At 37.2% G+C, this 24519-nt stretch overlaps 2 protein-coding genes and 1 long non-coding RNA gene across 4 annotated transcripts; 1 reads left to right on the top strand and 2 right to left on the bottom strand.

Moving 5' to 3' along the window:
- Positions 1 to 51: 51 nt before the first annotated feature.
- LOC130053915 (histone H4) lies at positions 52 to 1829 on the bottom strand. Its single transcript, XM_056161570.1, has one exon. The coding sequence runs from the start codon at positions 1767 to 1769 to the stop codon at positions 1458 to 1460; it is 312 nt and encodes a 103-aa protein (XP_056017545.1). The 5' UTR covers positions 1770 to 1829; the 3' UTR covers positions 52 to 1457.
- Positions 1830 to 3277: 1448 nt separating this feature from the next.
- Positions 3278 to 4321, bottom strand: LOC130053911 (histone H3). The gene has a single exon (XM_056161566.1). The coding sequence runs from the start codon at positions 3849 to 3851 to the stop codon at positions 3441 to 3443; it is 411 nt and encodes a 136-aa protein (XP_056017541.1). The 5' UTR covers positions 3852 to 4321; the 3' UTR covers positions 3278 to 3440.
- Positions 4322 to 7051: 2730 nt separating this feature from the next.
- On the top strand, positions 7052 to 17174 carry LOC130053918 (uncharacterized). 2 transcript variants are annotated; one of them, XR_008802140.1, is made up of 7 exons: positions 7052 to 7347; positions 8333 to 8442; positions 9130 to 9275; positions 9528 to 9566; positions 11083 to 11303; positions 13896 to 13960; positions 14413 to 17174. It is a non-coding gene; the product is annotated as an uncharacterized LOC130053918 (long non-coding RNA). The 2 variants fall into 2 exon arrangements; XR_008802141.1 differs by lacking the exon at positions 9528 to 9566.
- The last annotated feature ends 7345 nt before the right edge of the window (positions 17175 to 24519 follow it).

A 24519-nucleotide genomic window follows, 5' to 3' on the forward strand; every position in this document is an offset into this window, starting at 1 on the left:
CGGTGCTATTTAAAGGATAGAAAACAGAAACATGTAGAATAAACAGATGCACACAATATTATAGTTTATTCACCAATCAAGGGCCCTCGGGGGGCATGTACATGTTAACAGGCAATTAATTATAACAATGAAAATAAATAACAATCATTTAGAAGTACTACCGGTAATACTGACAGAGTTCACACTTCTGCACTGCACATATCTATATAATTATATATGAAATACTGATTACAGACAAGATTTAAATTAACAACATGATAAATAAAATAACCCAACTGCCTCACATAATGTTGAATCGCATGTGTAATAGGTGAATTGATAATGATAGTCTCTTTATGAATCCAATCTTGGAAAAAAAGTTTGTACAACATCTTTCATGCGACTGCATATCGTGTATTGGTTTATATTGTGTAGGTGTGCCACGCATCAGTATCTCACGGTTTGCAAGTACTTTCCAGTTACAATGTACAGAATTAGTAAATGCATGTTACGAAAGTCAACTGTCACCAAATGGTAAACTAGATACCCACGTTAATTAAGATGAAAGCATATATTACATTTACTTTGCCTTCCACAGAGGAATCTGCCAAATAGAAAGTCTTGAGTTGGCTATTTCAGCATTCCTAGCAATAAAAGTTTGTATAAAAAAAGAAGAAAAAAGAAAAACATGTTTGTAGGACATTTGTGACGGCAAGAAGCAATAACATATATCTATAATCAATTTAATTTAACATGTGCCTACATGGTATGCATTTTAAAATATCTATAGTACTAATTAGTACTTTGTATACTGTGACGTGGGATATTTTGTAATACGGGGGTTATCATAATTATCAGCTGCTTTTTTAAGTCTTCGTTTTGTCTCCTTCATATGTAAAGTGTCCAAATCATTTATGTTAATGTAATAGTGTTATGTAATCACTTCTTTCTGTATATGTACATTATTTGTATGTATTTTCATGCTGCCCCTTGATTGGAAATAAATATAGTAGTAGATATGTTTAAAGTGTCCAAATCATATATGATATTGTGTGATAAATAAACAATCCATCTAGATAAATGTGTGCGAGATATATATTATAATGCTCACAATGTAAATTTATTGGGAGTATAGGATTTGCATGGTCAGCCTTTCTGCTCAATAATGATCTTGGATATCAATTGATTGTTTGTTAACATAAACCTACAAAGTTGTGGTGTAGTCTGACTATTTACTTGATATGAAAAGAAATCCAAGTATCAAATTGAAATCTCTTAACTGCAAATGTAACATGTTAGCCACAAAGTGCATACCTTTTCTTAACAAGTTGTATGCCAATTTGTTGACTAAAAGTACAATACAGAGTAACCGTTTCTCTTGATAACGTTTCATAGAGGCGTCTTTTCAAAGAATTTGGTGGCCGTTATAACGGCCGTTTTGTTTTTGCGCTGGGATGCACAAACGGTGATAAGAGTATCTAACCACCGAATCCGTAAAGGGTGCGTCCCTGTCTCTTGAGGGCGTAGACAACATCCATGGCTGTGACTGTCTTTCTCTTGGCGTGCTCAGTGTAGGTGACAGCATCACGAATCACGTTCTCAAGGAAAACTTTCAATACACCACGGGTCTCCTCGTAAATGAGTCCAGAGATACGTTTGACTCCACCTCTACGTGCAAGACGACGGATGGCGGGCTTGGTAATACCCTGGATGTTATCTCTAAGGACTTTCCTGTGACGCTTGGCGCCCCCCTTTCCAAGACCTTTTCCTCCTTTGCCTCTTCCTGACATGATTGCTGATCAATAGACAAGTGCTGAATGACCTGACAAATTGAGAAATTGCTGGTTTATATAACCCTAATTTATATAACCCTTAGAGCGCATTATACCTTGAAACTTCGGCTAGTCGATTGTCGTGTCCGAAGAAGCGCTGTTAACTACATCTTGATTGGTTCTCGCTAAACGCGCCTACCTGTGTTTGTTTACATTTCTCTTGCATAGTATACTAGTATACAAGTATTTATTTATTTTGATAGCAATATAATATTTTATCTGCGCACACATTTGAGATTTCCTAGCTTAGTTTCTGTTCTGTTTTTTTTTTAAATCATCGTTTTGTTTTCCTTTTAATTAACACACAACAATAGCATTTGTTTTTATTAGGTTAATTAATATGAAAACATGGCTCACAACTGTGAAAGTCTACTATACTATATCCAAAAGACAAAAAAAAAGGGGGGGGGAGAGAAAAGGTAAATAATAAAGATAATCCATTATTAATCAAGCTAAGCAAATTTCTACTCAACATGTTGAAAATAAGAAATATTATATCTGTGCAAGTTGAAAAAGAAATTCAAGCTCTTTGTTAGACTGTATGTATGGTCTCCTGATATAAAATGTTATGACATGTTAATTCATCAATTAAGGGCCCTCAAGGGGGTGGGTGTGTACAGATTAACTAGTAATTAATTACAACAATATAAATAAATAACAATCATTACTGTCGACAGAGTTCACATTTCTGCACTGCACACATTTAACACGGTGTTACACGTGTAATACTGATTTCAGACAAGATTTGAATTAACATAATGAAATATACGATGTTCTGTGATCACAGCATTTCTGTGATTATATACGCAAGAATGTAATACGAAGTGAAGATTTCATTGACCTCTCAGAATAATCATGACCCCCCTAACGTCTACATATTTCTACATCTGGGTTTTTATTTATATATTTTGTTGTTATAGAATTTGAACCCCTTTCTCTTATTAATCATATGTACTTTATTACCTTTACTATTATTACATGTAGAGTTGTTGTGTGCATGTATATATATGGACATCTATATATATATATATATAAATATATATATATGTATATGCATATACATGTATATATATATATATATTTTCCCCTATGTGTATTTCTGACTGTTTTGCATTAGGATACACGGTGGTACTTACATATAATACAAATAAGTCATTATCATGTTCAAACGTCTCATGTATGAACATTGCTCATACTAATAGTGTAGATTTTACTCTTGTTTTGTATTTCTTTTTATCGTCATTGCACATTGAAATGTTAACAATGATGTATGCCCGAGAGGGCCCTAATTTGGAAATAAATCATATTCTATTCTATTAATGCATGCTTTACATGCCCTCAAAAGCCCCGAGTTGGTTGAATGAAATACCGTAGTATCTGACCCTTCTACTACTGTTTTGACAGTATAGCTGTACGTGTTCACATTCGCAGCATTTAGTTTCATTAATGAAGTTGCGTTACAGAAATTTACCAGACTTGGGTCAAGTAGTTTGTGGATGTAGGGTTATGCATGTCATTCAGTCATACTTTATTCACGACAAGTTTCTTGATCAAGAGCAATATGAAGGCATCTTTTCGAAAGAATTAGGTGGCCGTGAAAACGGCCGTTTGTTTGAGTGTCAAGTGAAATTAAGCTCGCTCGCCACGGATACGTCTGGCAAGCTGGATATCCTTGGGCATGATGGTCACCCTCTTGGCGTGGATAGCGCACAAGTTGGTATCCTCAAAAAGTCCTACAAGGTAGGCCTCGCTAGCTTCCTGAAGGGCCATAACGGCAGAGCTCTGGAAACGCAGATCGGTCTTGAAGTCCTGTGCAATTTCACGGACCAGACGCTGGAATGGGAGTTTCCTGATGAGAAGCTCAGTGCTTTTCTGGTACCGTCTGATCTCACGAAGAGCGACAGTTCCTGGCCTGTATCTGTGGGGCTTCTTGACGCCACCGGTGGCTGGGGCGCTCTTACGGGCGGCCTTAGTAGCCAACTGTTTTCGTGGGGCTTTGCCTCCAGTAGATTTTCTTGCGGTCTGCTTTGTACGTGCCATCTTCTCCAATTATTCGGATAGAATAAAGTGCCCGATCGGAAACACTACAGTTTATAAGCAAATCGAAATCGGCGCTCTCATATCTTACGACACTTGTCATTGGTTAAGCGGTTCAGAAAGACACTTCAGAAAGACACTCTGCGATTAGCCGCTGGTATGCAGCGTTGATTGGTTTTGACTTGGGACATTTCAATCCACATTTTGCACAGAATTCATAAACAAAAAAAAACAACAACAAAAAAAAAACAGTGAAGGGGATGGGGTGTTACAAGGGATTTCAGGGTACAATTGTAAACATTTATTTGTGGATACAAAAGTATGGACAGACAAGTAAATGTTAAAAACATTTAAAAGGAGATGCATTTATTTATTTATTCACCAGTTAAGGACCCTCAGTGAGCATACACAATTTTATTATATTCATTATAAACACATGATACCATATACTTATAGATCTATACACACACCGTACATATACATATACATGTATACATAAACACATATATACACATACATGATTGTATACACACATACAGTATAGTTTATTCACCAATCAAGGGTCCTGGGGGGGGGGGGGGGGGGGGGCATGTACATGTTAACAGGCAATTAATTATAACAATGAAAATAAATAACAATCATTTAGAAGTACTACTGGTAATACTGACAGAGTTCACAGTTCTGCACTGCACATATCTATATAATTATATATGAAATACTGATTACAGACAAGAATTAAATTAGGCTACATGATTGTATACACACATACATGTACATATGTAAAGGATTTCTATATTGACATTGATCTGAAATTGGCTCATAACAACATAGAATGAAAATGCACAGCACAACAAGGATGCAATGTGGGAAGTAAAAGTGAAACAGTATAAAATGCTGTCCTGAATGCAGAGCTAGGTACCAAGGGACAGTGCTTTGTGCCCAGTCGATCAGACTGGCAGTCTTCTACCATAAGTATTTTAAAATATCTTTCATAAATTAAGAACAAGCACTAAAAAGAATTAATACAAAATTTCATATATAAAACACTATACAGTATTAGCACAACACAATTGTTGATGAGGAAAAATTAGCAATTAATGAGTACTGTACTATTACACACACACACACACACACACACACACACATTGGGACAGTTGTGGTCTTTTTCACTCAGTTGATGGTCCATACAAGGCAGAGCAAGCTCGGAGAAGTTGGGTTGTAAACAGCTCACCATTGTTGTAGTTCTCCCATGTATGGAATAACTTCCCGTTAAGTCTGTGCGCTTTCTATGAATCCTCTTCATCTTTCCCCCCTGAAAGAAGCCGTGCAACCAATGGAATGTCCTGTGCTCCCTGGTACAACTCAATTAACAGCAGATAAAACTGCACTTTCCCGACACAGTTTACTCTGTTGTTTAGCCTGCTGTGCCATCAGATAAAACTGCACTTTCCCGACACAGTTTACTCTGTTGTTTAGCCTGCTGTGCCATCAGATAAAACTGCACTTTCCCGACACAGTTTACTCTGTTGTTTAGCCTGCTGTGCCATCAGATAAAACTGCACTTTCCCGACACAGTTTACTCTGTTGTTTAGCCTGTTGTGCCATCAGATAAAACTGCACTTTCCCGACACAGTTTACTCTGTTGTTTAGCCTGTTGTGCCATCAGATAAAACTGCACTTTCCCGACACAGTTTACTCTGTTGTTTAGCCTGCTGTGCCATCAGATAAAACTGCACTTTCCCGACACAGTTTACTCTGTTGTTTAGCCTGTTGTGCCATCAGATAAAACTGCACTTTCCCGACACAGTTTACTCTGTTGTTTAGCCTGCTGTGCCATCAGATAAAACTGCACTTTCCCGACACAGTTTACTCTGTTGTTTAGCCTGTTGTGCCATCAGATAAAACTGCACTTTCCCGACACAGTTTACTCTGTTGTTTAGCCTGTTGTGCCATCAGATAAAACTGCACTTTCCCGACACAGTTTACTCTGTTGTTTAGCCTGTTGTGCCATCCTTCCAAATCATATATTGGTGCGCACTGACAGCATAAAAATGGACCAATTCCGAATGGGAAGATGTGGTTACGCATCAATTGCCGCCAAACATAATCCATTTACGTAGGTCGCGGGTTTACAGACCTTTTTTTTTTTCTCACTCGAAAAACTATAAACTTTGAAGAGGCGGGGTGGGGGGTTACCAATAACTGGAGTCAAATTCGTCCAAAGATCAGAGCTTTGTAAGAGAGAGATAATCCTTAATTTTGAGATAAATTTCTACATTTTATCATAACAATTGAATTTAAATTATGTCCATTCTTTCAAGCTAGTAACGAAGTAAATAGCTACTGGACTGTTGAAACCCTCGAGGACTAATGTTAACACTAACAGTCCACCATCTCGATCAAGGACTTATAATACGGTTCCAATTTTTATTCACCAGATGCGCTTTTCAACAAATAATGTCTCTTTCAGTGATCTGTTTCCATGAAAAGATTATCTCAAAAGAAATATATTTATCATTAACTGTAATCTAAAGAAAATAAATAAATACCATGCACAATGCAATTCAGTATAAAAGTAAACTCTAATCAAATGTACGAAAATAACAGGTGCCGAAACGTCCTATACACATTGATGGATATAAATGGGGGTCCAGTAAAACGATATATCAGAGAAATATATTTTAAAAAGAAATGAAATGGTCAAAATTCAGAAATATTTTGATTTTTCTAATTTGAACCCAGCCCGATCGGAATTATAAAAAAGAAAAAGTCACAGAGAACATTGTAATCAGAAAACTGCATTCCGTTGATGTAAAATGGCTTACAAATTAAACGACTTTATAAGGGTAACTAATTTCTTGATGAACAGTGCATACAATTAGCAACAATATGAGTATCTTAGTAATTTCTATCAATTTTGATCGGGATCGGTACTTTTTTCTCCACTTTGAAAATAGTGATCATATCTAAAATTTGGACATTTCGTTCCAATTTCCTTTTATACTATATTTCTTCGATATATCTCTTTTCTAACTGACATGTGTTTTGAAGATTCTATCCGTAGATATAAAAAATATTAACAAATGACGTTTTCAATTTTCATAAATATCTTTTTCTAAAAAAAAATTAGAACGTTCATATCTGAATCCTTTAGGCATATTTTATTAGATATTTATATCATGCACCGAATCACAGGGTTAACGCTATTTGGTACCGCTTGCAGGGCGGCGACCACGAGTTACCTGCCCCTATACAATGAGTTAATTGCCCCTGTATTTCATCTGTTAAGTTGTACTTAAAATAGGCTAACTCTTGCGCAAAAAAAGATAGAAAATATCAAATATGGGAAAGCGGGACGATAGACCAAACATATCTACGAAGAGACCGTTGGTGCCGGAAATATCTCTGTCTTTAGTAGTGTCCGCGAGGTATATTAATTTATAAAACATGAGATATTAGTACCATATTGCCCGGGAATCAAAAGATTTTTGCAAGATTGGTAAGTATATTCTATATAGGCTAAACAAGCACAAGGCAAGGGCACGTGGCCTGGGAAGTCATTCCGCAGCGCAGGAATGACCAAAACTAGCCTACTACGGTACCATTTACAGAAATTACCAAAAAAATGACAAAAATTACCGAGAGAGGAGCTAAAATGATCTCAGTAATACATGACATCTACTATCATATTCACATTAAAAATGTTGGTCCCTCCTTTGACGACTTCAATAATTTTTAATTTCGGTCATATCTTTGGTATTTTCTGTGAACGTTTGTAATTTCGGACATTATATGTAACAATCCTACTATTCATTCCACAATGAAGGCCAGTGGGCCTAGATTTTTAATTTGATACACGTATAAACTTAACACTGCGCAAGTTATGTCACGGAATGCAGTATAGGGGAGGAGAAAATATTTGGCTGGACCAGGAGTCAAACCTAGGATCCCTGCATTACTAGTCAGGTGCTCTAACCACTGAGCTATCCAGGTCGATATCCACGGTCCGTGTAGCCCTAACTACTAAATTCCTCCCTTTAATTTGTCTTTGCCGTCGAAGACACACAACCCAAGATTCATTTCACCCCTGGCAGGACAAGAGTAGTCACGGCACCAACTGGTAAAATCTTGCACAGAGGTCCCTGGGTTCAATTCCCGATCCAGCCACAAATTTTCTCCGTGTATGTCTATCTGAGACTGAGTTGGAAAATTACAGTATCTTCATAGTGACAAACTAATGAAAATATTGATCAAATTCGACTGGTCAAGGACTGTTAATATAAATAAATTTGAAACATTGGTCATTGTAATGATTGGTTTCATGTTATACTAAGTTTGTGTTTCAAGACAAGGCTGTCTTTGTTGGTGATGATACTGATGTATATATTTAGAAACAAGTAATGCTTTGATTTTGATTACAGGTGTGGTCTTTAAAAAAATTAATGCATGGCAAGGTTGATAGTGAGACTAATAAATTCTTTCAGCAGAATTCAGCTAGACACACAAAAAAAGACAATCACTACAGCCTTCCAAGAAGATGGACTGCCTCACAATAGTTTCCTTGAGGACTGTCTTGAAATATCCAGAGTTTAAGGTATGCATTTTGTACACCATGAAAATCAGCTTATAGTTTAGCTATTATCTAATTAGAGGGAATTTTCAATAGGGACTGGGTCTTTTCATTTACTGGACTCTTATGTAAAAATGACACTGTTCTTCCACCCCTGTTAGATCCACTATAACTTTAAGGAAAATAATTGGATCATCCTGTCCCACCAATATGCACATCTACAAATGAGAATGAAGCATTGCACAAAGTTTCAAGACTATCCGATAAGCCATATAGGAGAAGTGTTCACAAGATTTTGTGACAGACAGAAAGACGGATGAAGTACAAAAACTATGTCTCCCCCTGGAAGAGGGGAGACATAATTAGAATTTTTTTTAGACAGAAAGGAATGAGATCTCTGACACAGATTTTGCTATGAATATATATCATGTTTTGCTGAGTGAAAACATTTTTTTCTTCTCTTTTATTTATGCGTATCTAAGCACAAGGTAATTAATACTTTTCATACTTTCCCAATTTGAACATTTTATGTGTCAATTTTCCCAATTCTACGGACTCTGGACCCAGTTTGAAAATGGTAGGAAAACCCCTGCAAAGACTCAAATATGAAATCATTTTCAATTAGAGGTTAAAACATTTAGTGATGAATTAATTACTGGAATTTATGAGGACTACTGAGACATGTTAAAATGGTGTCATATTTGTCTTCAGATTCAAGAAACGGACTCTATCTGGAAAAGGAAAACAATATCAAAGCTCCTCTGAGAGAAGTTGGCCAAGGAAAGCATTTAGAAGAAAGTGGAGATTCATTGTTTTTACCAGATCCAGCAGATCACAGAAAGCATCTAGTAGGGGAGGTAAATGAAGCATCTTTTACTCCCTATATACAGTGCTTGAAGCTAACTTTTTATGTCACCAGTCCAGCCGGACTGATGGGGTATAATTTCAACCAGTCCGCTGAAAAATTTACTAGTCCAACAGAGTTTTCCAGAAATATTTAAACACATTTCATTAATGTTATTAAAATGAAATTTAGCTCAATATGTCTTAAACAATATTGTAACACTTAAATGTGGGATTTATATTTACAACTCGGATTTGTCTGATAGGTCTACAGATCGAAGCATGCCAAACGTGTAAAGAACAAGGTACGATTGTATACATAAAAAGGCCCAAAAATTTTCTCTCAATAAAATGTGTTTGGAATTAACCTTAATAAGCGTTTTAAGAAAGTAAAATATATGCCAGGTATACTATGTCAACAAAACCAGAATGATATTTCTAATTGGACAGCATTATGACATTTCCTGCCTTTTTATGCCCCCGAGATTGAAGATCAGGGGGCATATTGTTTTTGTCCTGTCTGTCATTCTGTAATTCTGTCATTCTGTCTGAAACTTTAACCTTGCTAATAACTTTTGAACAGTAAGTGATAGAGCTTAGTTATTTCACATGAGTATTCCTTGTGACAAGACCTTTCCGTGGGTACCAACATTTTTTACCATGTGACCTTGACCTTGGAGTATGACCTACTTTTTGAAAACTTTAACCTTGCTAATAACGTTTGAACAATAAGTGATAGAGCTTTGATATTTCACATGAGTGTTCCTTGTGACAAGACCTTTCCGTTGGTATTAAACCTTTTGACCTTGACATTTAACTTACTTTTAATTTTTTTTTTACATTGGTCATAACTTCTAAATGGTAAATATTAGAGCTTTCGTATTATACATGATGATTTCTTTTGACAAGATCTTTCTACTGGTACCAAGATATTTGCCCTTGTGACCTTGACCATCTTTGGAATTGGCCATTATCTGGGGCATTTGTGTTTCACAAACACATCTTGTTTTCAAATAAGCCTGAAAACTGTCAAATGTCATACAGATTATTGCTCAGGAAAAGATGTGCGCATTTGTCGAGCAAAATAAAAATGATATATATTGTGTATTAATTTAAGATGAAAAACATACTTGAATATGAATTTGCTCGACGCATGCACTGTATGTTTTCTGATAAGAAAACCACCTGAATTTGTGGATATTTTCATTGAAAATGGCATTTTTGCAATTTTATGCCAACTTCTAGCTCACGTCATATGACACAAATCATTTTGCTGATCAAACTGAGCAGATTTTGGGTTTGCTAATCCATTCCTTATTTGAATGCCAGGGTTTGAGCTCCAAGTGAAATCATCGATATTTTGGGCCAAATTACTTTAGAAACTGTACCTACTTCTTTCATAAGTATATTTTGCAAAATGATGCTTTAGAAAATTAACTCATCTGACTGACTAAAACAAATGTCAGTCAGTCAGCCAGACTTTTAACCAGTCACGGAGTGACAGGCATACATTAATTTTGAGCCCTGTATATATTGCCAGACAAGTAGTCCAATCAGATTATAAACTTTAACTGAAAAATTTACAAGCCCATTCATAAATTAGAGACCGGTGGCAGTGCAGTGTTTCTCACCAATGCTACAATCCCTAAAATTATGCTATGTCAGTAATTCCCAAATGTCACAGGCATCAAACTTTCAATATATACATAAATGAAAATTGTAAAACTTAAATTCTGTTGGCAAAGCTCAGCAAGAGAGGCATACATTTTGTTTCAAATCCCCTTATATAATTACATGTATTCATTTAGAATGTTTTCTTAGTTTCCAGGATTAAGCCAGCCAGTAGATGAGACTATTATATCAAAAATACATTTACTTGTACACGAGGGCACACAAAGCGTTGATGAAACAAAAAGACATTTCCGTCTGTTTGTAAAGGATACTATTTCACCAGGGAACACCATCTCAGAATTTAACAGATGCTTTTACCCCGCCAATAAGGATGTAAGAAATCACATTTACAGGGCACCGAGATTTTGCCAGTAAGTTCTAAATTTTTAGGTCACCTGAATTCATTCAGGTGACCTATTGCTATCTGTTTTTGTCCGTCGTCGTTCGTCGTGCTTTAACATTTCAACATTTTCAGCTTCTTCTCTGAAACCCCTGAACCAATTTCAACCAATTTTGGCATATAGCATCTGTGGGTGGAGGGGAACAAAAATTGTGAAATTCGTGGTCCCTGCCCCCTGGGACCTGAGGGGTGGGGCAAAAACCATCAAAATGAGTGTAATTTTAAAAAATCTTCGTCTTTACTCCTGAACATCAAGAAGCCAAACTGTGGGCATAATTATAATGAGCGTTGAGCCCTCTACCAAAAATGTGAAATTCATGGCCCCTGGGGCAGGGCTTCTTGTCATAGGGTGGGGCTCTATTGGTCATATAGTGAAAGTGTAGAAATTCTTTGAAAATCTTCTTCTCTGTCTCTGGGTATTAAGTAGACAAACTAATAGCATGGTAATGATGAGCAAGGATGCCTCTTTGTACCCCATGCAACAAGTTGTGGGGGGGTATACTGGAATCGGGTTGTCCGTCCGTCCGTCTATAGACGCAATGGTTTCCGGGCTCTAAAGCATTATCCTTTCCACCTACCGTCACCATATCATATATATGGACTACCCATGGGATGAAGATGTTCCCTATCGATTTTGGGGTCAAAAGGTCAAAGGTCAAGCGCACTGGACATTGAAGTAGCAATATGGTTTCCGGGCTTTAAAGCGTTATCCTTTCCACCTACAGTCACCATATCATACATATGGACTACCCATGGGATGAAGATGTTCCCTATCGATTTTGGGGTCAAAAGGTCAAAGGTCATGCGCACTGGACATCGAAGTAGCAACACTCAGAAAAGAGGTAGTTTATACCTATTACCAACACCCTTTGGGAGATTGAGGTAAGCGGGGGATATTCTTAGTGAGCATTGCTCACAGTACCTCTTGTTAAAAATTGTGAAATTCATGGCCCCTAGATCAGGGGTTCTGTTGCTAGGGTGGGGCTCTATAAGTCATATAGTGAAAATGCATTATTTCTTTGAAAATCTTCTTCTGTGTCCTTGGGTATTAAGTAGACAAACCAATAGCATGGTTATGATGAGCAAGGATGCCTCTTTCAAAATTGTGAAATTCATGGCCCCTGGGTCAGGGTTTCTGGTATTAGGGTGGGGCCCTATTGATCATATAGTGAAAATGCATTTTATTTCTTTGAAAATCTTCTCCTCTGCTGCTGGGTATTAAGTAGACAAACTAATAGTATGATAATGATGATCAAGGATGCTTCTTTCAAAACTGAAATTTATGGTCCCTGGGTAAGGGGTTCTGGTGCAAAGGCGGGGCTGACCACATAGCTATTCAATGTTTCTTCCATCCAAAAGTAAAATTCTTATATTTAAACACAAACCTAATTCAAACATTGGAAGGTTGTTACATGATACTCAGGTGACCTATAAGGCCCCTGGGCCTCTTGTTTTTTTCTCAGGCTCAAATGTGCTTTTCTGATCAAAATTTGTTAGTTGTCTGTCGTCGGCATAAACTTTTCACATTTTCATCTTCTTCTCCAGAACCACTGAGCCAATTTCAACCAAAACTTGGCACAAAGGGGAGATAATCACAAAATTAGGGTGGGGTCATTTAAAAATCTTCTCAAGAAGCACTGGGCCAGAGGACCTGAAATTATCATTAAAGATTCCTGACCTAGTGCAGATTCAAGTTTGTAGCTCACCTGAGCTGAAAGCTCAAGTGAGCTTTTCTGATAATTTTTTGTCCGTCGTCTGTCTGTCTGTCCGTCTGTCTGTCCGTTTGTCTGTTAAACTTTTCACATTTTCGACTTCTTCTCCAGAACCACTGGGCCAATTTCAACCAAACATGGCCAAAAGCATCCTTGGGTGAAGGGCTTTCAAGTTTGTTCAAATGAAGGGCCATGTCCCTTTCAAAGGGGAGATAATCATAAAAATGAAAAAATAGGGTGGGGTCATTTAAAAATCTTCTTCTCAAGAACCACTGGGCCAGAAGAGCTGAAATTTACCTGGAAGCTTCCTGACGTAGTGCAGATTCAAGTTTGTTCAAATCATGGCCCCTGGGGAGTAGGATGGGGCCACAAGTGGGGGGGGGGGGGGTCAAAGTTTTACATACAAATATAGGAGAAAGCTTTAAAAATCTTCTTCTCAAGAACCATTGGGCCAAAGAAATTGACATTTACATGAAAGCTTTCTGACATAGTGTAGATTCAAGTATGCAAAGGGTAGTTTGGGCCATAATAGGGACTAAGGTTTTACATGGAAATATATATGGAAAGTCTTCAGATATGGGCCAAAGTGACTCAGGTGAGCGATGTGGCCCATGGGCCTGTTGTTACAAATCATGGCCCCTGGGGGTAGGATGGGGTCACAATAGAGACCAAAGTTTTACATGCGAATATATAGGGAAAATCTTTAGAACTGGACCAGGGTGACTCAGGTGAGCGATGTGGCCCATGGGCCTCTTTGTTAACCTATATCTTTTATTTGTGTGAAGATATTCAAACATTAAGAACAGACATATATATATATAAATCTTTTTTTCTTTCATTTTTTCATCCAGGGTAGTTTAGAACTGTGTGCATTGGTTTTGGAAGAATTTGGACTGTTTAGGCTAAAATCCATTATGTAAGTTCATCTTTGTGGTGCACAAATTCCATATGATCATTTCAAATATTCAACATTGCTTCTATTTTCAATTTGAAATTCTACATGTATTTTGTTTGAGAGATGAAAACAATCCTCGAAACATTATCACCGTTATCTTTAATTTTCCATCATACTTGTGTCAAAGAGTTGAACTTTCTTTACCAGTAATTTTATATTGACTTCGCATTGTGTGATATATAAAGTTTTTATGATTTTATTTTCTGTCTAAGATATTCAATATTTAAAGGAAAAAGATAATGGTAGGAGATGGTAGGATAAATTCTAATTATTCAGAGAAACTTGATAAATACTGTGTTTGAACTTATATACTCGATAACACAATAGAAGAATGCAATTTACTAGTTAAACTTTGATAGGATACTAAATTTAGGATGAGCCAATAAGATTATGTCTTGTTTTTCATGTTACAGGATTGGACAGAATATGAACACACACATCCAATACTTCAAAGATATTATGTTTGTGGAGGCAGAGATTTTGATTGCATCCACTGTTTAGAATACATCCTTAAGGGAAGCAGACTGCCGCCTTTACCCAATGATATAATGATTAATCATAACTATATCTGTTTTGTACCAAATAGAAAGACCATTGATTCAGGTCATTTTCAAATCCACTGGCATACATTGTACTATACATGCAACCTTTTCAAACTTTACATTTAAGATTTTGTAAAGGAAATATCTTAATGTTTCACATGTTTACCTTTCACTGTGCTATGTAATTCATTATACCTGCCATTATTCCAGTCTTCCTGAACATAATTTGTTTTCTGCAATTTCATTGGCCAAGAGGCTTAATCCTGGGTTATCAGATTGAGCATTTATATTTAGTATCCCATTGATTTTGTCAGCCCTATATAAGGAGCTGACTCAGATTTACTCACTCTGCTAGGTTAAAGAACTCTAAGGTTTGTACTTTTCACATGAATTTCGTGTTCGCCTCTTATCTTTTACATAGAGTAGGAAATGAACATAACATTGAGTTAGGGAACAATTTAGATTTTACATTATAATATGTAAATACCTTAGCAGAGTCAATTTACTTGGTTCAGGGTAGTATCAGATATTACTTTTTCAGAGTTTAAGTGTTTAGGCTATCTCAATGTTTCTATAGTTAGCCTTGTCCTATGTTACTTTTAGATGTATGGAAGCCTTTTAGTGTTATAACACTATATTTATGCTCCCATTCAAAGAAGAGGGGCATATTGGTTTGCACCTGTTGGTCGGTCGGTAGACCACATGTTGTCCGCTTAATATCTTAAGAACCATTCACTTGATCGTAACATATTTCATATGTGGGTTGGTTATGAAAAGAAGAGGACCCCAATTGTTTTTCGGGTCGAAATGTCAAGGGTCAATCTACTCTGGACATAGGAAGACACTGCCTGCTCAATATCTTGAGAACCCTTTGCTTGACAGACATCAAACTTGGTACACTGGTACATCTCAAGGAGTAGATTTGAGGTCACATGGTCAGAAGTCAAGGGGTAAACTGGACATAGTAATATATTGTCTCTTATGTTTTAAGAATTATTTGCTTGATTGACACCAAACCTGGTACAGCATAAGGAGTAGATGACCCCTATTGATTTTTAGGTCACTTGGTCAATCCACTCCTGACATAGGAAGATATTGTTTGCTCAATATTTCGAATTGATGATACTACTATCAATCAAATTATGCATGTGTATAACCCTTTTCAATTTTGCACCATGGGGGCTTATATGTTTTACAAACACCTCATGTTTTATAGTTTGTGAAAGCTTGTTAGGGTCATAACTTTAGATTTTCTTATTATGGTACTTGCCCGTCAGAGACTGGACATATTATGGTATGTTGTTGTCTGTCCGGACCTTGTAAGATGGGATACAGACTGAACCGTAAGCTCCAGAATCTTACAACTTGGTACATTTGATCACCATAAAAGGAAGATGCTTATTGTTTTTTAAGGTCAAGGTTGTAGGTTCACTTAATAGGAAAACCTTGTTTGAGAAAATTACAGATTCTTGAACTGAGTATTTTGAGGAAACATTACATAGAAAGTACATGATTTGTCAAATTTCTCCCAATATTCAACTGAGAACCTTATTCTGCAGAGTATTTGTATGGGTATGGAAAATGTGTATGTGGTTATGATTTTGATTTTTGTTTAATTTTTTTGTTGTTGAAAATTACAGGTTTAACCGAGTCAGTTTTTGAGGAAATATACATGTATTAAATAAATGACGGCTTGACCTTTTAACTCATCTCACAGTTTTGAAGCTAGGGTCTTTGTAAATAACTTCTTTGGTGTTTTAGAATATTTACAGATTGTTGATCATGGTCAATTTTGGGGAAATATTTTCCGCAGAGCTCTAGTTGTCTATCTACCGGCCTCCTGTCACTTTTAAGTTTAGGAGCTTTTATTCATGGAAAGAAAGTATGTGACAGCCTGATGATGGCTGATACTATTTAAAGCCTTTTTATACGCCCGTCTTAAGACGTTCCATATTATGGTATGGCGTTCATGTCCGTCCGTCTGTTAGCTTTTTCGTGTCCGACCCGTAACTTAAATACTACAAGGCCTAGAATCATCACACTTTGTCTGTAGATACATCTTGGGTAGAAGGTGTGTCGCACATTAAAACCAGGTCACTGTGACTTTTCATTAAGAAGATATCCGTCTGTTAGCTTTTTCGTGTCCGACCCGTAACTTAAATACTACAAGGCCTAGAATCATCAAACTTTGTCTGTAGATACATCTTGGGTAGAAGGTGTGTTGCACATTAAAACCAGGTCACTGTGACTTTTCATTAAGAAGATATGGCCATATATGGCAAAAACTTGTCCGGCTCATAACTTGAAAACTATTAGACCTAGAATCACCAAAATTGGTCAACTAATGCATCTTAGGTAGAAGGTGTGTCGCATCCTACTTTAAGGTCACTGTGACTTTTAATTAAGGTGATATAAAAAAAATGTTTTAATGGGTACAATCTATACTGTTAACAATATGTGACGGGCGTATCATGTGCCGTGACGTTGCACTTTATTCTAGAAATGGCATCAGAAAAACACCCTATGTAACCTTTTCTGCTTGTACTCATTTATTTTTATTGGAAAACTTATTACTTGTTATCAGCTACTCTAAAACAATATTGACTTGTGCTATAATAAATTTGTAAACTTTACAAGTCTTTTCATTTCAAACAAGGTGTTGAACAAGTTGTTGAACATCATCTGGGATTCACAACCAAACAGGTACAACATGGAAACAGTGTGTTCCATGATTTCTGTAGTGTAACAAGTCCAGCTGATCCCAAGTACACTGTACTATTGACAACGATTGTTTTTGATAAGCACAATAGAAGTTCTACTTTGGGAGAAGCTATAATTATTTTAGTCCTAGCATACACTGCTTCCTGTTAGAGTTAGGGTGCTGTATAACTTGGTACCTCTTTGAGATAAAATGCTTTATCATCAAATCATAAAGCATCTTCCCTCTAACAGATACCAGATTATAAAGCACCCTCCCTCTAACAGGTACCAACTTATAACGCACTCTCCCTCTAACAGGTACCAGATTATAAAGTACACTACCTCTAACAGGTACCAACTTATAAAGCACCCTCCCTCTAACAGGTACCAACTTATAAAGCAGCCTCCCTCTAACAGGTACCAGATTCTATAAAGTACCCTCCCTCTAACAGGTACCAACTTACAAAGCACACTTCCTCCAACATGTACCAGATTATAAAATATCCTCCATTTATAATCTGGTACCTGTTAGAGGGAGGTTGCCTTATAATCTGGTACCTGCTAGAGGGAGAGTGCTTTATTAGTTGGTACCTGTTAGAGAGAGAGTGCTTTATAATCTGGTACCTGTTAGAGGGAGAGTGCTTTATAAGTTGGTACCTGTTACAGGGAGGTTGCCTTATAAGTTGGTACCTGTTAGAGGGAGAGTGCTTTATAATCTGGTACCTGTTAGAGGGAGAGTGCTTTATAATCTGGTACCTGTTAGATGGAGAGTGCTTTATAAGTTGGTACCTGTTAGAGGGAGAGTGTCTTATAAGTTGGTACCTGTTAGAGGGAGAGTGCTTTATTAGTTGGTACCTGTTAGAGGAAGGTTGCCTTATAAGTTGGTATCTGTTAGAGGAAGAGTGCTTTATTAGTTGGTACCTGTTAGAGGGAGAGTGCTTTATAATCTGGTACCTGTTAGAGGGAGGTTGCCTTATAAGTTGGTACCTGTTAGAGGGAGAGTGCTTTATTAGTTGGTACCTGTTAGAGGGAGGGTTTCCTTATAAGTTGGTACCTGTTAGAGGGAGAGTGCTTTATTATTTGGTACCTGTTAGAGGGAGAGTGCTTTATAATCTGGTACCTGTTAGAGGGAGAGTGCTTTATAAGTTGGTACCTGTTAGAGGGAGGTTGCTTTATTAGTTGGTACCTGTTAGAGGAAGAGTGTCTTATAAGTTGGTACCTGTTAGAGGGAGGTTGCCTTATAAGTTGGTACCTGTTAGAGGGAGAGTGTCTTATAAGTTGGTACCTGTTAGAGGGAGAGTGCTTTATAAGTTGGTACCTGTTAGAGGAAGGTTGCCTTATAAGTTGGTACCTGTTAGAGGGAGAGTGCTTTATAATCTGGTACCTGTTAGAGGGAGAGTGCTTTATAATCTGGTACCTGTTAGAGGGAGAGTGCTTTATAAGTTGGTACCTGTTACAGGGAGGTTGCCTTATAAGTTGGTACCTGTTAGAGGGAGAGTGTCTTATAAGTTGGTACCTGTTAGAGGGAGAGTGCTTTATAATCTGGTACCTGTTAGAGGGAGAGTGCTTTATAAGTTGGTACCTGTTACAGGGAGGTTGCCTTATAAGTTGGTACCTGTTAGAGGGAGAGTGTCTTATAAGTTGGTACCTGTTAGAGGGAGAGTGCTTTATAATCTGGTACCTGTTAGAGGGAGAGTGCTTTATTAGTTGGTACCTGTTAGAGGGAGAGTGCTTTATAATCTGGTACCTGTTAGAGGGAGGTTGCCTTATAAGTTGGTACCTGTTAGAGGGAGAGTGCTTTATTAGTTGGTACCTGTTAGAGGGAGAGTGCTTTATAATCTGGTACCTGTTAGAGGGAGAGTGCTTTATAAGTTGGTATCTGTTAGAGGGAGAGTGTCTTATAAGTTGGTACCTGTTAGAGGGAGAGTGCTTTATTAGTTGGTACCTGTTAGAGGAAGGTTGCCTTATAAGTTGGTACCTGTTAGAGGGAGAGTGCTTTATTAGTTGGTACCTGTTAGAGGGAGAGTGCTTTATAATCTGGTACCTGTTAGAGGGAGAGTGCCTTATAAGTTGGTACCTGTTAGAGGGAGAGTGCTTTATTAGTTGGTACCTGTTAGAGGGAGGTTGCCTTCTAAGTTGGTACCTGTTAGAGGGAGAGTGCTTTATTAGTTGGTACCTGTTAGAGGGAGAGTGCTTTATTAGTTGGTACCTGTTAGAGGGAGGTTGCCTTATAAGTTGGTACCTGTTAGAGGGAGAGTGCTTTATTAGTTGGTACCTGTTAGAGGGAGGTTGCCTTATAAGTTGGTACCTGTTAGAGGGAGAGTGCTTTATTATTTGGTACCTGTTAGAGGGAGAGTGCTTTATAATCTGGTACCTGTTAGAGGGAGAGTGCTTTATAATCTGGTACCTGTTAGAGGGAGAGTGCTTTATAAGTTGGTACCTGTTAGAGGGAGAGTGTCTTATAAGTTGGTACCTGTTAGAGGGAGAGTGCTTTATTAGTTGGTACCTGTTAGAGGGAGAGTGCTTTATAATCTGGTACCTGTTAGAGGGAGAGTGCCTTATAAGTTGGTACCTGTTAGAGGGAGAGTGCTTTATTAGTTGGTACCTGTTAGAGGGAGGTTGCCTTCTAAGTTGGTACCTGTTAGAGGGAGAGTGCTTTATTAGTTGGTACCTGTTACAGGGAGGTTGCCTTATAAGTTGGTACCTGTTAGAGGGAGAGTGCTTTATAAGTTGGTAGCTGTTACAGGGAGAGTGTTTATTAGTTGGTACGTGTTAGAGGGAGAGTGCTTTATAATCTGGTACCTGTTAGAGGGAGAGTGTTTATTAGTTGGTACCTGTTAGAGGGAGAGTGCTTTATAATCTGGTACCAGTTAGAGAGTGCTTTATAATCTGGTACCTGTTAGAGGGAAGGTGCTTTAAGTTGGTACCCATAGTATGTTACAACATAGACCATAGCATATCTTGCGCATCTGACAAATTAAACGTTATAAACTACTATCATCAGTTAACTGAAAATTAGAAAGTTCAATACATTGATAAAATAGAAGTTCTGTACAGTTTTAGTTTCAATTAAAATAACTAGTGCGATTAAATAACACTACTGTTATTATAGACAATGAAGTACAGAAGACATCAGGAATTAATTGAAAAGTGGGGTATATAATATGTATCGGTACTGCATGTCTGAAAGTGCGCAAGATTTAAAAACAAAATCGATTGCTTTTAGATAGTCAATATCATAGGCGTAGCTTGGGTTATAATATTACCGAGGCAGGGGGTCTGGGGGGCTGTGCCCCCCAGAAGCTATCGACATTTTACCAACGTAAAAGGTTTTTTTTTTTTTTTTTTTTTTTTTTTACCGAGGCAGCTGCCTCGGTTGCCTCAATGGAAGCTACGCCACTGAATATTGACATTTATGGTCATAAACTGGTGATTATACAATGTTTGTGACTTCCATCTCTTACTTCTGGGAAAGTTGGAAAAACGTCATTATATTTTGCTGCTATTTTCTTGTGTATAAAGATCTACGTGACGCAGATTCTTGTGCATAGAAAATCGTCTTACTTAATGAGGACTTGTTCTTAAACCTCGGGTTGTCTTTTACAAAAAATATCATTTTACATGTATTCATTTCATTTACGAAATGACACTACCCCGTTCTTAATGACAGTTATGATGTTCTAATAAATATTTCACAATTTCCTACAAATTTGAAATAATCACCATTGCATTTCTGAAATCAAAGTCGCCGCCCTGAATTTTTACCGCCCATATGATATGTAGAGGCTAGACAATCAAGACAACTGCATTTGTCCAAATTCCGTGGTCTTTGTTTGAAGAACAGGGATATCAGTTTTCAAACAACAAATATGTAAAAGTCTTGATATCCTCTATGGAAAATAACATTTCAAGTTGATTTAAAGTGTACACATTGTTAATTGTAATTAAGCGTATTTCATATCAATGTGCTGTCACAACATTCCGTGAAATTATGAATACTACGACGTTCTAATGGTGTATCAAGATTTTAAAATATTCTGCCCGAAATTTGTACATCAATGATTTAGAAATATCAGTCTAATACTTTGGGGAGGGTGTGATGCTAATACATCCATTATAACACACGGTACCTAATATGCATTAAAAAAATTATATGTTTATGCATAGAATTACCATTTTTCTCAATTCACTGCAACAGTGTATCATTCTTGTTAACAATGTAGATTATTAATATTTGTCAGGGTTTTTTGATACTTGCTTATGTAATATATGTCTCTTGATTTAGACGCGGGTTGTGTCGAAAATCTGAGTTTTAAATAATCAACAGTGTTGTGCTTCTCATTTTTAGAACCGAGTGATTTGAATATGATTGAAAGTATTCATGTTTCCTACGTAATTGATAATAAATATACATGTGTTTGCCAACCACAATGGAGCTCCAACAGGACCTATTTTACCTAATATTGGTCTATCAAGAAATAAGTATAAAAGAATTGACACACGACGATTATTCGTACGAATCATTGTGAATTATAAATTGGCACGAGGGATAACTCGTACCTACATAAGATGAGATAACTCGTGGTCGTCACCCTGTAAGCGGTACCAGATAGCCTCGACCGAATCACAGCGAAACTTGGACTCAAGAATCTTTTATTTGCAAACAAAACACGCTTTTTATCATTCCAGGAAAATCACAAAAAAAATTCATATAAAATAATTGAGAGCTTGTATCATTCTTTCGATGGTGAAATCATACTTCATAAGAAGTGTTTTAATGAGCAATTAAATAAAATTTTAGTGTAATAAGCTACCTTAACAAATTGGAAAATCTTTATGAAATGCAGATTATAAATTGTTGGAACGGTGGCTCTTGGTGAGATTACAATAGTAGTATTACTGCTTTATCACATGAATATAAATTGTAGTTGTAATTAAAAGATTTACATAACGCCCTATCAAATCAGTTCTCTAAAGCGCTTTACAAATGTGAGAGAAAAGATAATATAAAATCGATGTGATACATATGAACAAAATATTCAGTGTCAGAATTAAAATGCATAATTTTTTTGAATTTCTCTCTTCTTCTTTTTTTTTTTTTTTTATTTTGTAAAAAAAATGTAACAGCACTGTAAGAGCTGTAATGTAAGCAGGGGCGGATCCAGGAGTTGAGATTGGAGGCGCAAATTTTTGAGGCAGGGGGTTTGGGGACCGCTTTGAGGCCCCCAGTGGGTCCATGGCGAAGCTCTGATGGGGGGGGGGGGGACGAAGCCCCCGGAAGCTCCTGGATTTTACAGATTTTATAGGGCTAGAAATATGTCTCATATGCAGTCATTTTTACTATTTTCTTTCATTTTTGATAAGGTGAAATTAATAAAATGACGCAAATTTTAAGGATTTTTGGAAAAGATGTAAGTTCTTCCACTAAAAGTAATTCAATAAGTCAAAAGATTTCGTCATTTATTTCTCCGAGAGTGGAAGAAATCATTGCTTCTTTTACTGTTTACATTTTCCTAAACAAGAGACCACGATTTACTTTAATTTTGAAAATTTTATGGGGGGGGGGGGGGGGGGCTTAAATCCGCCACTGGTAAGAGCACTAAGTATGTAAATTAAAAAAAAATACAAAATGGTCCGAGGTCCGCTTTAAAACTAGACTGTGAAGTACATGTACGTTGTCTGAGTTTAAATGGCAGAGAGTTCTGGAAGAGACTCGATGCGGCCTTATCCAAACGTCGACCCCAATATGTTTTCGTACGTGTTCGAGGTACCTGGGGAAGATACAGAGATTCGGATCTTAGTGATCGTGTGGGATTGTAAACTGTAAGGATACCCGTTATGTAAACTGGAGATAGGTTGTTGAGAGATTTGAAAGTATGAAGAAGTATCTTATTTTGAATTCTGTATTCAACTGGGAGCCAGTGAAGATCTATTAGAACAGGAGTAATATGGTCGGATTTTTTTTTAGCGTGTTATTAATCTTGCAGCTGTGTTTTGTGCCCTCTGAAGTTTGCTGGTGTGTTGAGAATGAACACCATAAAGCAATGCTTTTCCGTAATATAATCTGGATGTAACTAACGAGTTTTTCATGCTTCATCATTGATAAATGGACGGATACAGCCAATTCTGCGAATGTTCACATATGCTGATCGGGAAATAGAGAGACAGTGTTTTTCCATGGTAAGGGATTTGTCAAAGAATACGCTTAATTTTATTTTTATGCCCCCCTTTGAAAAAGAGGGGGCATATTGTTTTGCAACTGTCGGTCGGTCGGTCTGTCGGTCTGTAGACCATGTTGTCCGCTCAATATCTTGAGAACCATTCACTTGATGATAATGATATTTCATATGTGGATTAGTTATGAGTAGAAGAGAATCCCTGTTGTTTTTCAGGTCAAAATGTCAAAGGTCAAGGGTCAATCTACTCTGGACATAGGAATATAATGTCCGCTCAATATCTTGAGAACCCTTTGCTTGAAAGACATCAAACTTGGCACACTGGTACATCCTAAGAAGTAGATGACCTCTATTGATTTTGAGGTCATATGGTCAAAGGTCAAACTGGGTATAGGAATATACTGACCCTTCAATGTCTAGAGAACCCTTTGCTTGACAGACATTAAACATGGTACGCCAGTACATCTTCAGAGGAAGATGACCCCTACTGATTTTGAGGTAACATGGTCAAAGGTCAAGGGTCAAACTTGACATAGGAATATACTGTCCGTTCAATATCTCGAGAACCCATTGCTTGGCAGACATCAAACTTGATACACTGGTACATCTTCAAGAGAAGATGACCCCTATTGATTTTGATGTCACATGGTCAAGCTGGACATTGGAATATACTGTCTGCTCCATATCTTGAGAACCCTTTGCTTGACAGACATTAAACTTGGTACACTGGTACATCTTCAGGAGAAGATGACACTTATTGATTTTGAGGTCGAGTGGTCAAAGGTGAAGGGTTAAACTGTACATAGGAATATACTGTCCGCTCAATATCTTGAGAACCCTTCGCTTGACAGACATCAAACTTGGTACACTGATACATCTTCAGGAGAAGATGACTACTAATTATTTTAAGGTCACATGGTCAAAAGTCAAGGGTCAAATTGGACATAGGAATATACTGTCCGTTCAATATCTTAAGAACCATTTGCTTGACAGACATCAAACTTGGTACACTGGTACATCTTCAGGAGTTGATGACCCCTATTGATTTTTAGGTCACATGGTCAATCCACTCTTGACATAGGAAGATATTGTCTGCTCAATA

The sequence above is a fragment of the Ostrea edulis genome, chromosome 4 (assembly GCF_947568905.1).
Source record: "Ostrea edulis chromosome 4, xbOstEdul1.1, whole genome shotgun sequence".
Classification (NCBI taxonomy): Eukaryota; Metazoa; Mollusca; class Bivalvia; order Ostreida; family Ostreidae; genus Ostrea; species Ostrea edulis.